Source organism: Athene cunicularia, assembly GCF_003259725.1.
Source record: "Athene cunicularia isolate RWA chromosome 1 unlocalized genomic scaffold, athCun1 chr1_part1, whole genome shotgun sequence".
NCBI lineage: Eukaryota > Metazoa > Chordata > Aves > Strigiformes > Strigidae > Athene > Athene cunicularia.
In genome coordinates, this window is record NW_020799091.1 from 68,905,459 (window position 1) to 68,920,043 (window position 14,585).

General features: G+C 40.9%; 1 protein-coding gene across 1 annotated transcript in view; it reads left to right on the forward strand.

Annotated features, from left to right (window-relative positions):
* Positions 1 to 14,103, forward strand: part of AFF3 (AF4/FMR2 family member 3) — a 291,116-nt gene extending 277,013 nt beyond the window's left edge. Inside the window, exons 20-23 of the mRNA XM_026845932.1 lie at positions 1,494 to 1,587; positions 5,688 to 5,737; positions 5,867 to 6,081; positions 7,400 to 14,103. Of these exons, the coding sequence (XP_026701733.1) occupies positions 1,494 to 1,587; positions 5,688 to 5,737; positions 5,867 to 6,081; positions 7,400 to 7,521 (481 nt within the window). The 3' untranslated portion in view covers positions 7,522 to 14,103. The remainder of the gene's footprint in view (positions 1 to 1,493; positions 1,588 to 5,687; positions 5,738 to 5,866; positions 6,082 to 7,399) is intronic.
* The last annotated feature ends 482 nt before the right edge of the window (positions 14,104 to 14,585 follow it).

Here is a 14,585-nt window from a genome sequence, read left to right on the forward strand (position 1 = left end):
TTTTTTTTTTTTTTTTTTCCAGAGGTTTGGGCAGCTCCTGGGCGCGGGAAAATGGGGGGCGCTCTGCACTTTCCAAATTCAAGCCACCCTCTGGGGCTTCGGCTTGGCTCCGAGACTAAAGACTTTTGAAAAGTAGGGCCTCTGCTACCAAAGGAAGAGCAAAACACACCAGACTTTTCTTGACAGTCGTGTTACCGAGGGGCAATCCCACACTTGCCGATCAAAAAACTTGCTGGGAAAAGGTGGTGATAACTCTTGGTTCAGCAAATAGACCAGTACACATGATACCAGTACACACCAATAGCACAGAAAAGAGTTTGTGCGTCCCAAATGCTGATTATCAGTTACTGTGACAGATATGATTATAGTTAATAGCTATTACTCTTATTTAATTACATAGCATTACAGGTGTGCGGCACTCTGCAGACTCATGAGGAGCATGAGGACAGATAGTTCCAGTACAGCACATTGAGTTTTTCAGCCCACTGCTGGTTTCTTCTGGGGAAAAAATCAGCAGGTGGCCTAGGAATAATCTCCAGGCTCCAAAACAGGCTTCCCACAGAGGAGCTTGGCCACTGAAATCTGGGCAGCTCTGAGATTTCCCTGTTTCCCCAGCTATCTCCAGTTGCTGAAAGAGATTACTGGGTATACACAAAATATACCCATTATAACTCTAGTTCGTTGCACAGGCTCCAGGCTGTTGTAATGAAGGCCCAGGAAAAGATACCCCAAAAGGCTGCCTTTGCATTTTGTGATGGTTCTAAGCCCTGCTGGGACTGGAGACCAACGCTGCTGTTGTCTCTCCCCCACCCTCGGACACAAATAGGGCACAAACCCTGGGTTAAAATAAGAAGAAATCTAATACAACAGTGTAATAAACAATCTGAACAACAACAGTAGCAATGATAACAACAATAAACAACAATAACAGTAAACAAGACAAAAGATATACAGAGAAATACCGCAATGGTTACAGACAGCCCCGTGCTTCCTGCGACCAAAGCCACAAAGGAAAAAGCTTCCCACCTGACATCAGCATGGTAAGAATAACCCAGCTGGAGACCCCTTCCCCCTGCTGGGGAAACTTAACCCTATCCTAGCTGAACCAGGACACATTTACAAAAAAAAACAGAAAACAATGCATATGTTGGGTTCCAGGCCTGTGATGACCGTTTCACAGGAGAGGCCTTTGGTCAAGTGTACAGACTTCAAGTCAGAGTCAAGGCCTGGGAACGCCAACCTGCAAACCCTTCTGACTCTAGTTTGTTTAGTACCTCACTGGTAGCATTTGTCAGCACCTGTCCTGGCTGTAATACCTAGCCTTGCTCCTGAATCCATGGCAAAGTGTGAAGTACTGTAAACAAATGGTGATAAAAACAGTCAGCAAGGTGCTGTCAGCCTTCCACTCTGAGTTAGTTTGAAAAATTAAGATAATTAATTGGGATTTCTGTTCAGGGGGCACGCTTTACCTTCTGCTCTCCCTTTTGTTCTAGTTACCGCTGCCTGGCCCTTCTGTACTGGAGGATGTTCCGACTCAAGAGAGACCATGCAGTCAAGTATTCAAAGGCGCTTATTGAGTATTTCAAGGTGCATTCTTTATGATAAGTTTTTAGATCAGTGTATCATTATAGGAAATTCAGCATCTTAGTAAAACAGAAGCTGTGCTGGGCTTAGTTCTTGCCCTGTGGAGTCAGTGGAGTTTTACCATAGACTCCCATGGCAACACCTGATCTCTAGTCAGTTCTGTTGTCTTCACAAGGGCCCCTCTTTGCAACATACACACGGTGTCCCTTCATGAAGGATGAGAAACTTATAGTACTAACAAAAAGGTATTTTCAGATTATTCTTGGTCAATTGTCTAGTGCTATCCAGCTCTGCTGCCAATTGCTTTTGCAGATCTTGGTCTAAGAATCCCCTCCAGGATTACACTTCCCCCTAGACTACCTGCGAGTCGAATACTTTGATCTAGATCAGTCCTCAGCTGCAGGACTCACACCTAGCAGCACTGATAGGTAGGACAGTGCAGTGGGACATGTTCTCACCCAAGGAACTGGCAAATAGCCACACTGACTTCGGTGGGACCTGTATGAAAGCCCTAGAGGGCAGCCAAACCGCCTGCCATGTACTTGACACAGCACTGCTGGCTTCCCCTTCCTGCTTTGCTTTGCCTGCTACTGCTTCCGTTTTCCACTCTCTGCCAGGTCCAAACCCTGGCTATTTTGACTAACACGGGAAGTCATTCAAAATATTTTAATATACTTTATCTGACACACAAACTTTCTCTGGAAATATCTCAAGAACAAAACCTTTCAGGCAGATCTCACCTAGTAGTCAGTCCATTCAGCATTTGATCTACACACACAAAATTAGCCCTATATTTTTCTAATTAAAAAAAAATAATATGAACACACGAGTGCTTTAAGACAAACTGCTTTGAGGGACCTGAACACAGGGCTCATCTGTTGGGGTTTTTTTGCAGAGGGAGGTACCTTGAAATGAAAAACATCCATCCTTAGACATTTTGTTAATAAAAAAATTCAAATACAAACATGAATGCTCATGACCAGATTCTGAACACATGAAGACAGTGAAGGAAATTGACAAATCCGTTATTGTCAAACTGAAATTGAAGTCACTGTAATTGCTTCTAAAAATTTAGCAATATATAATTCAACATGTTATGTTTCTCTAACAATTACTTGATTCCAGGGGAAAGAAATATGTGCCTATTACAGTACTTTATTTTTCTTTACCAGTTCGTAGAATACCTGCATTAAGAACAGGATGGTCAGGCTCTCAACCATGTAAAACGTCTCCTACTAGCAGACAGAAACTGTTTCACAGCAAACATAAAATGGAGTTATACTCTGCTATAGCCAAGAGGAGCTTGTTTTTTTGCAGAGCTCCTGCTGATATAATGATAGCATAGTTTCAGATTAGAAAGTATTTTCACCTTTGAAAGTAAAAATGGAAAAAAAAAATCCATTTGCTATAATTTTCAGTGGAAAACAAGCCAATTCTCCACTCATTTCATATTTGGTATCTAAAAGCTTTCAAAACCAAGTGACGTGAAATGCTGACTGCATTAAGAATTTCCACATATATTATCAATCAAAGAAAGATGTTAAACTTTGTCACACACATTTGCAGGGAAAATTAGACACACTTTTCTTTTAGAAAAGAAAAAAATATTATTTAAATCTCTTTTTTAAGTATTTTATTTCTATTATTAAAAAAAAAAAGCAACAGAGAATTAAAAAGAAGCCACAGATATTCAAGGGCCGGACACATTTGAGAGCAGAAAGAAATCAGGCGAATGGGTAGCAGTAAGCTAAGTGGATAAGAGATGGTCCCTTACAACATTACACTCATTAGAATCTTTACCCCCACCTTTTTGGTGCAGAACTGAGAGGAAGCTGCAGTAATATACCTAAAGAATGAGAAAAAAGGTGTGGGAAGTCCTACAGTAAAGCAGAGGCTGGTTACATTTACAGTGAAAGTATCCTTGACTCTCCACTTTGATTTTAATATTTTTCTGGCTCCAACTCTGTAATAACATGTACTCAGTTTCCATTACACTAGAAAGATGAAGGCCAGTAGTTCTGACACAAATCAGAAAACAAAAGAAAAAAAAAAAAAAACAAAAAAAAAAACCACACACCACTGTTCTGTAAGAGAAGCAAACGCCAAAGATTCCCAGGTTGGTTCTATTTAGGACAGTAAATGAGAACTTAATTTTTTTCCTTTCACACCTTAGCCCTTCCTGCCAAAAAAGAAAAAGAAAACTCATTGAAGGAAGAACGTCCTGTGGGACACTCCAAGGCTTATTTTCATACCACTTACCTGGGACATAGAAGGCCCAGTGTCAAAATGCAGGAAGAATGCCAGGGCACACACAGCGCTGATGTGATCACTGCTAAAATACAGCCAGTGTTGGTGTGCATGTGAAAGATGTGGGAACACAAGTGACAGTTCAGAGGACACATCAAAACTGAGAAAACCAATTTTTTGAAGAGAAGCTCAGGAGGTGTGTTGAACTTACTGTAGAACAGGTTAAGAGAGGATGTGATCCTCGTGTATATGGAAACAGAGCTGATAATACCAGGCAACATGCATTTTTGCTGGTGTTGGGCCAATAAAATCCAAAAGCCAGCACTGAAGTTAAGGAAATTCAATCTTGAAACCCTGAAACAGAATCTGTTTTTCTAACTGTGAGGCCTCCTAACCATCAGAACAGGACACAAGAGAACAAGGAGAATGAATAGTGTCCTAGCATTTCTATATGACTAGTTATCCTTTTTAAAAATAATAAAATTAATTTTAAAAGCTATTTTGCTTCTGCTGGAAGTTCCATGATTGGTGAAAAAGGGTAATTGCAGACAGAGTGTCCTGGGGGATTACTCCTAGCCTTGAAATCCATGAAGCTCTGAAGCCCCTTGTTTATCATTTTTCCTTCCCAAGCCATGGGAGACCAAGAATTTTTGTACTGCTGTTAATACTTGTAACTCCTGCAGCTTGCAACACCTGCAGCCTTGCGTTTAAACAATATCCATAAACAGATCTTGAGCTGCAGGACTTCACTCGGTCTCCTGTGGCTGTCAGGAAGGGAAGGTTGTTCACCAGCACACAATTATCTGCATGTATGGTTTCAGGGGAGAGTGCAAGGAGGCCACCTTCCTCTGAAGAATCAGAGAGTGGCCATTTCTGAATATGAGGCTATGGCTGGGATGTTTCTTAGACTTCTGTTCTTTACATCCTTCATTCTCACAGGCCCAGGATTAAATCAGTCACTGCATTTAGGAGAGGGAGGGAGTTTTTCCACAGGTCAAATGGGCAGGAACTTGCCAGTAAATTCCCCCCAGCTCTTACAGATTAACTACCAGAATCATTTTAGCTATTCATTTTCCATTATTGCGGACACCCAAATTTCTCCTGCTTGGCAGATGTAGTGTTTGTACAAGGTTGTCTCTCCTCAAGCAATTAACTTCTTTAGCATAAACACAGTATACCAGCGAGAGACTTAATGACTGCAGGTAAACAAGAGATCACACTAAATGATCTAATATGCCCTTTTGGGGAACGCTTCAGCTAGAAAACCACCAGTCTACAAGGGCAGTCTCTCTGGCTCTGTGGATGCTGCCATATTCAGACCAAGGGGAACAGCTCGAAGAGGAGCAAATGTGAGAGAAATTCTTGAGCCTGGTGGTTAAAACATTCACCTGAGCTGAGGGAGCCTCAGACTCACATCCCTGTGGTCCACCAGGCTGAGCAGACTTCATTCTTGCAGGTGCTAGGAGATATTTGTCTTTGGGGGCAGGAGAGTGGGAGGAAATCCTCCTGGTTTTCTCTATCACAAGAAATTCCAGACTAAATTTCACAAAGAGTCCTGGCAGCACTTTCTTTTGAACTCCTAGGATTCCTATGAAAAGTTTCCGTTCCAATTAACATGCTTTTCTAATCAGGCCCCATCCCAGGGTGCTTAATAGTCTGTGATTTGAGTCTGTGCTGCAGTACTGCTTCATCACAACACCAAATCAGGTTGAGTGGGTTTATTGTATCGTGAGATTTGAATACTTCTATTTGCACAATTTTTTCTTTACATTTCTTTCCTTTTATACTGTTTAATGTTCTTCATTTCATAGTCTTATATAAATTATATGTATTGTGAAATATTTTTTCCTTTACAGAATTCATCAAAAGCTGCCCAGAACCCATCTCCTTGGGGTGCCAGTGGAAAGTAAGTCACACAGAAACTTAGATGATCTTGACAGTCAGAAATTATATTTTTTACCTACAATATGTTCTGATGATCCCATGGTTTTAAACCCAGCACCTTTTAAGTAACTGTATTAATACCTGTTTCCAGGAGCACAGGAACTCCATCACCCATGTCTCCTAGCCCTTCTCCAGTCAGCTCTGTAGGATCCCAAGGGAGCACGGGGGCTCCTTCCCCATCTCCTATCATCAGCATCCCGCAGCGCATTCATCAGATGGCTGCCAACCACGTCAGCATCACCAACAGCATCCTACACAGCTATGACTACTGGGAGATGGCTGACAACCTGGCTAAGGAAAACAAAGGTGAGTGAGTCAAGGCACTGGACTATTCTAGAAGACTGACACATGATTTTGGTCAGGAAAATAGCTATTTTGATAGGAATCCTGTCTGCAAAGTAGGGCTGCAGAGGTGATTTTTTCTTCAGTACACTCCTAGTCTGTTCCAAAAAGGCAATTTTGATAGCTGTCTTGCTCAGAAGCATCTAATCTTTGTCTTTATTTGGCTGGTCAGGACTAGTGACAGACAGGTCACAGACAGAGCTGTTAGTAGCATTCTTTGCCATCTATGTCATTCAGGAGAGAAAGGTTTGTGGGGGGCAAGGCAGCTTCCTGCCCCCCAAAGTTGTGGAGCTGGACAGGATGCATTAAAAGTCAGGAGCACACAACTTCCTTTCTGCAGAAGGAATGAACAGCCGATCCAGCCCTTCCCCCATCTGAGCAGACACAGATGGGAATGAGGTGCCTCACTCCCTCTTCACAGCAAACTTCTCTCAGCTGAACCGGTTTCCATGAGCATCTGACTTGATGATAAAGTATTCCTTGGTTTTCAAGCTAATTTATGTATTTAAGGCAGGGACATGGGCAGGATTTAAATCGAGTATAGGTGTGTATAGATGGGGGGCTAATCTCCCATTACAGGAGTTGGATGGAGCTTTGTTCAAAACAAACAGCAGAACTCAGAGAGTTGTTCAGTTCACCCTGAAGGAGACACGGGGATACAATTCAGTTGCCCAGCCACAGTGGCCAAATGCCACTTGAGGTATCCTTACCTAATACTGCCGCTCCAGAAAGTCTCCTGTACATCCTGTGTTAGATCTGCCAGTCCAGGCTGTTATGTATCAACTGCCTGAGGGCATCTCAATTGGGCACTACATGCTTCTAAGTAGGCAACTGAATTCAGTCATTAGTGGCTAGCTAGCTAAATTACTCTTCAGGCTGGGATGACCATGTTGTACAGGCCTCTATTTATCTGTCACGGTAGCTTAGATATCTAGCGTATGTATATAGATACACACTTGTGTGTAGACCTTTTGATTTAGTTGTTCTTAATCTCAAAATAAAACTTGCCCAGCATGTTTGCTTTATCAGGACTCAATGGAAATTAATGAAAGCAAAGCCGAAGAACTCACTGTTTTGTTCTTTAAAAAGAAAATTTGTTGTACGTCAGCCTGTAACATCATGAACCACAGGACTTTACAATTACTCTCACCAGCACTAAACTTTCATTCCCCTGAAATGTTCAGCTTGACTCAATTTGCAAGAGAATAAAATCTATTAAAGTGTGACAAGTAGCAAATACAGCTTCGCTCTTCTGATGCTGATTTTTTTTTTTCCCCTGTAGATTTTTTTAACGACTTGGATGCATTGATGGGACCTATCACCTTGCACAGCAGTATGGAGCATTTAGTTCAGTACACTCAACAAGGACTTCACTGGGTGCGAAATAGCGCTCACTTGTCATAATGACTGTGTGCCATTCACATGGACAGTATACCTTTCATGGATAATTCAGTTATTCTGGACACTGTGCTACAGAAATAGTCAACCACAGCATTGATCCAAACAAAGGTGAATATTTCTTCAATATTGAGCAAAATTTTTCTGAGTGTAGACCTGTATGTGTGCTTATGTACAAGATACAATGATGTCTCTTCAGAATTAATTGTTCTGTACCACTCTCCAAACATTTATATACACTAGAAATACCAGAAAGAACTGATCTTAATGCACAAAACATACCCTTTGTATTCTTGTGCTGAAAAACTCAGAAACCAAAATCTCATGGGTTGATTGCAAGTGCAATAAGCACAGATCCCTATTCAGGAAAGCTCTCAATAGATTCTTAACTTTAAGCCTGTACTGAAATCCTGTTGACTTCAGCAGAGCTTAAGCACATACATGAGGGCTTTCCTGAACTGGAATAAATGAGGGCAAATCATAGACATGGAGAACTTTTACTGTGAGCATGGACACGTCACAGAATTTTCAATTTTAATGTGCCATCTCCCTATTACTTCCCCACTGGGGCACACAGAGGAGTTGTGTAGTCCGCATTAAGTTGGGGAAAGACGGAATTCCTTCATGTGCAATAATTTTCAACAAATTGCATGCATTCCTTTATCTCCTGTCTTTTTAAATAACTTTACCTCTTGTTCAGCTCCTCACCAACGGTATAACCTACAGTATCAAGCAAAAAGCCTGAAAACAGATATGCGGATAGCAAGAACTTAAAAGAGATGGTGGAAAATTGCATTCTGTTACTAACAGTAAATAGATAAATGAAAATATATGGCAAACTGCAGTCCACTTAGTAAAGAAAATGTGTTCATTTCAGCTGCGTAGAGACAGAGACAGAGTGTCTCTGTGTCTGTAACAGTTGTTGGCTTTGCACAGGAAGGCTTCATCCCACAGATTTTGACTTTCATATCTTTTTCATCTAGCAGAAGCTTGCAGCATTTTCTTCTGGGCTGTATGGGAGCATTACATGCAATTTCCTTTCTCTGGGAAGCTGCGTTTGCTGCTCATCAGACTAAGAACTGTTTCCTATCATAATCCTCTCACTCTTCATGCATAATCCTCAATTAGGCTTTAACATTTCTTGATTTATGGGATGCTTTCAGTTCCTGTTGACAGGCTGTGTTTTTCATGCCAGAAGAATTAATCCCACAATAATTGGAGTTTAATTTGGGTCAGCTGGGGTCAAGGCCGGTTCACATCAACTGTGCTTGTTTCAGTTTTTCTGAAATTCAGTTCATTTTTGTTCATTTTCAGTGGTTTTCACACATTTAGTTTTCTTTTTCTGTATTGGAAATATAATTTTTTTACAATCAGATTTGCAACCTTTACTCAAGTCAGCAGTTCTGGTGACTTTCAAAAGGACTGTTCTTGTCCGAGTCACTGGTTAGACCCTTTAGTTGTTGTTTTCTAATCTAATTTACTTATATATTAAAGAAATGTGAGTACAAAAGACTCTTTCAATAGAATATACAAGTAGTCACTGATACTGATGGTTGATTGATTGGTCCTTGCTGTCTTTTATTTCCTCCCCATTTTTGAAGAGCTGCATTTTGAAAAAAAAGATAGCAAACAATATGGCACGTTTTCTCAGTAAAACATCTTCGTTAACACAGGCTGTATGTACCCTGTGGTAAAGAGTGAGCTTGAGAGCACACTGAGCCCCACATACCTTCATTTTTTTGTCAAGGCTGCTTATCATAACTCTAACTGTTGCTCAGACTCAGAGCATTCACCTCGTTCTTCGAAGCAGCTCAGCGGGGTAGCTACCTAGGAACTAACTGCTCAGCCCCAAGCCAATCCTGGGCCAATATTTATGTGCCCATTGGTGCTCAGATACTTCCTCACCAAGAGAAGTCCTGAGCTCAGGCTGTAGTCACCTCTTAGCATGGGTTACAGTGTGGATGGCTTTAAGAGTGAACATGGACCTGCCTTTAAATGGCAAAATATACATTCTCCAAGTCCTCCCATCACTCTTAACTCTGGCTGTTACCTGCTCCAGAAGGAACACAATTTGTTTGTTCAAAAGTATCGTGGAGAACTTGATCGGTGCCTTTCTGTTTAGCACTTGCCTGATCTCTGACTGTAGAAGTCTGTCATGATTTACTAGACTAGTAGCAACAGATTCTGTCAGCTGCTTCAATACCATACAATGTACTGTGGGATTTCTCCTCAGATCAGGAAAGTGAAATTCCAGCTAGATTAGCTTCTGTTTTCTTTGATGGTGCCTATGATGTTTATCTTCAGATAAGTTTGGGGGTTTGGGAGCCCTTACTGCTATTTAAAGTTGAGAAATTTTAGAAGTGACATATATTACTTGCCTTAAATGGAGTTTAGTTTTATTGCACATGTGGCATTTGAGTTTCAAATATGGAACTTTGAAGCATGTTTATTTTACTAAAATCGGGATATTTTTCTTAATCATGATAAACTCTTTGTATGCATGTAATATGTCAAGAAACTTCAAAGAAATGCAAGAATTAATGCTGTCCTGTTGTAACATTTCTAAGTACTAAGGATCTCCTGTAGATGTTTGTCATTTCTTGTACATGGTTCTTATATTGAATTATTCCAGCTAAAATACCCATTGCTTCCATGGAAAAACACACTGGTTTTTAGTTTTTGTGCTGGCATCATCTGTGTTGTCTGATGAGCACACTGAGCCTTAACTTCTGGTGGTGTAACAGGACGAGATAGCAGCCATTTAAACCAACTAGACATATAAATGAATAAGAGGTGTTGGTGTCTCCACAGGGTTTTTTTCAGCTACACTATTTTGTGAGGTTATTTAGAATAGAATACTCTTCTGTGCAGCCTATATGCTGTATATGGTTGCTGCTGTTTAGATGACTGAATGTGGCATGATGACAACAAATACTTCATCTCGTCTTCTTAGGGCCTGGTCTGGAAAAGTGCATGTGGCTTTTAGGTCTGCTCCAATTAAGCGTGTGCTCCATGTTAAGACCCTGCATAGTTTTAGGCACTTCACCATGAGTTGAAGGTGCTCTGTAAATTCAGGATGGGACCAGAGGAGACTATCCTTCTTTAGGGTTCCATGAATGATGCTGGCTTGGTTAATCTGTTGTAAAAGTCCAGGAATGTGCAGGCTTCTTTACACCACAGCAATGTTCGGGTTCATTTTGTGAAAGTACAAAGTTATTCTATACAAATCCAGCAGGATTATGCCTAGAGGGAGAGGTTTGCTTACAAACAGAGGCTTCTGAATCAGTGTTGGTAAAGCAGTGGGAATGGATTCAAAGGAACCATGTATTGCAGGTGCATGCAACAAATGCAGAGCAGCCTATAGAATCCTTAAAGACAGCAAGATTATACAGACCCCTTGGCCTTAATCCTTTATAGTATTCCATGGTGGCATGAATGACAGGTAAGAACAAAGTATATGCAGAGGTTCAAGTGTGGCCAAAAGCCAAGCATAGTAGTCCTCCCTGTCGCATGGCAGGATACCCCAACCCCTTGTTTGTCTGTTTCTTGTATCCAAATATCATCAGGCTCCAAAGGAAGATATTACAGTGAACAGAGGATCTTAGGTAAAGGAGGTTAGAAGATCAAGCCCTAAGTGTAGATACAAACACGTATGTATATACTGTAAATCTAAATAGTAATAAAAGTCACTCAGCATGAAGGATACTACTAGTGCCTACCATTGATCATCAAGTACTCATCATTGAGCAGCCATATCACCTCAGAAGTGCAGTAACTGTTATCAAAATAATTTGTGCAGCTAATTAATTTATAAGAAATGCACCTTTGGGACTGTGCCATAGTATCTCTTTTGTAATACAAATGTTCAACCATTTTTCATGGCTACTGATTCACATCTATATCACTAAAATGTCAGGATATCTTTTTTTCCCTAAATGAGGACATATACTTAGACCTGGCTAATCTGTGCTTAGTTTATCTACCCAAGAGACTTTAGTAGTCACCAGCCTTAACGCATGTACAGTATATATTATTCACTGATTTAGTTGTAGGTTTTAATCCAAATGAAATTGGAATTTGTGAAATGACTTGGATTAATGGCATCTGCATCAGTTATCCTGCAGATGTGACATTAAATGATTCATGATTTTGAGCAGGAAAAGTTGAATTTTATGTAAATAACAGTGGATGAATTCCTTGATCTTTTTACAAGATTTTTTTTTAATGAAAAGATTGTCAAAGCAATAGGTTTTTTAACTCTCCTAAATTTTCTGGAGGGTCATGGGTTCATGGTAAAAGCTATATTAAGAACATCTCCTTCTGCAATATGCCTTGCCTTTATGTAATCCTCTTAATGCTTAATATGTCAGAAAGAAATGTTTCTTTTTCACAGCGATAGCAACATTTCCCTCCCCCATCCAGGGAGAATCCTCAAACTAAAGAATAAAATCTCCTTGTACAATAGAAATACAAACAATGCCTGAAGAATATGGACTTGTTAAGATAACAATAGAAGCTTGGCTGGTGCAGACCTAACATGCTTCTCATTTTGGTTTCTTTTTGTTAGCATTTACATCACATATTTGAACTCATTGTGTTTGAAACTAGAGAATTAGTCTGATTTTTCATCTTAAAAAGGCCTGGTAGGTCTGATCACTATCATAATTATAATTGTTACATTAGCTTATGTGCTATGCACTGAGGGCTGGGAAGGCATGTAACCATAGATAAATTTGTCAGAATGTATTCTGAAAAGCAGTTGGATAATCTTACATCGAGTCTGTTGCAAAAACCGGAGACCAATGTCTCTCACCCAATATTATTAGCATGAAAATTTGGCTACTTTAATGCCTCTCATAAAGCTGCCATTTGCCCTCAATAAGGCCAAGGCTCCATTTCCAGTGTTATTGGTTGCCATACTGTAAATTGTTCTTAAGGTTAATTACCAAACTGAGAAAGTCACTTTAGGCTCTGTGCTTACCTCACAAAAGCTACAGAGAAGAAAAGCACTAAGATCTGGAGCATCCAAGGCTCCATCATTCTTTCAAAAGACTATGCTTTACCTCAGTGAGATGGGCAGGATTCAGCTGGGGCTATTACTTCAAGTAATTCCTCTGCCTACACTTGCTGTCTGGCTCTACTGCTCTTGGTAGTCCACAAGTATGCCCTGCACTTTCAGGGGTGTTATCTACTTTGGCAGCCCAAGCTACCTTTCAAACAGGCTGCTGGAGCACGGAGCAAGTAACCTACGGGATGCATAAAGGGCCTTGCTTTCCCCCACAAAACCAGCAGCAAATACAGCAAGTCTCCCTCTCTTTTCTGATCTGTGTAGCTCACGTGCTGTAGCTTGAATCCCAGCCTCATGCCTGCTGCCCTTGAAGGACTTCAGAGGGTTCAAGGAAAACATCAGAATGACAAAAAGTGGGGATTTCCTCTGTCCCAAGGCACATATTCCTTTTTGGGAGTGAATATAGAGAACAGCATGGATCATAAGGCACTCAAGTCTCATGTTTCTCATATGTACTAACACAGGGATACTTACCACTTATCTGCCTCATAGGGCTTTATGAGAATTAATTAATGTTTGCAAATCACTTTGTATCCTCAGAAGGAAAGTGCTGTAGAAGAGCTATGGAAAAAACTGCTAAGTACACTGGATGAATTTCACCCCTGAGTCCAGAGCTACAAGACCCTCAAAATCCTTAAATACCATGTAAGCTCTCAATGTAAACGCTAGAGTATATAAAACTTGTGCTTAGTGCTGAGGGGAGTCACAGCCTAGGCAAAATTGCCTTTCCCAGAGTATCTATAACTTTGATCCTGGTAGTGAGCAAGAATCCCAACAGTACATAAGGGGACAAACAGCACAGGTTAACTGAGTGCGTGTAGCCATCCTAAGAATTTCAAATCTTTTTATGTCTTTGAGCCACTTTATATTTCTGTGAAAGCAATTTGCCTCCCCAGTTGAGCCAAGTGTGTTTCTCCTAACAGCTTCAGAACTATTCAAATTATTTGTGATTCCAAATCTAGCTTCAAATAACTGCAAATCAATGGAAATTTTCTTTCAGAATGGTGCATTGCAGAGAGGACTAGTTGCTTAATGAAACATAAAAATAATTGTTGCTCTCTTAACTAAGTCTGTGTTGGTTTGTGAAGCATATTACCAGTAACTGAGCTGGGAAGTCAGAGATATGTTGGGAGCACAATGTTCAGGGAGTTACTTCCCCAAATGACACCATTGTTAGCCAGCATCCCCTGGTCAAACTCCCAGCTCTGTTCTGACACATTACTTCTAGAAGTCATCAATAAAGCACTTCGCCAAGGACTGAACACCAGTCAAATCAACAAAATGTTTCTATTGCTGTCGTGTTATTCAGGCAATACTAACAAATCCTTCCTTCCTTAGTGCTAGTTATCCTTTTCCTCCTCCATTTGGCATTCTTAGATAGGGAATTCTCACCCTGTCAACAGACATGAAAGGAAACACTTCCTGCTAGACATGGATAACACTTACCAAAGAACAGGCCCTTCTTAGTCTTTTTCTCACTTTCATTTTGAAAAATATTTGTATTGAAAAAGGGTATTTTCATTTGCAGTTTAGATTTATCATAGAATCACAGAATGGTTAGGACCTTAAAGGGACCTTAAAGATCATCTAGTTCCACCCCCCTGCCATGGGCAGGGACACCTTCCACTAGACCAGGCTGCTTAAAGCCCCGTCCCACCTGGCCTGGAACACTGCCAGGGAGGGGGCAGCCACAGCTGCTCTGGGCAGCCTGTGCCAGTGTCTCACCACCCTCACATTAAAGAATTCCTGCCTTACATGTAATCTAAATCTACCATTACCCCTTGTCCTGTCACTACACTCCCTGAGAAAGAGTCCCTCCCCATCTTTCTTGTAGGTCCCCCTTTTAAGTACTGGAAGGCTGCTATAAGGTCTCCCTGGAGCCTTCTCTCCTCCAGGCTGAACAACCCCAACTCTCTCAGACTTTCTTCATAGGAGAGGTGTTCCAGTCCTTTGACCATTTTCACTGCCCTCCTCTGGACCCACTCAAGCAGGTCCATGTCCT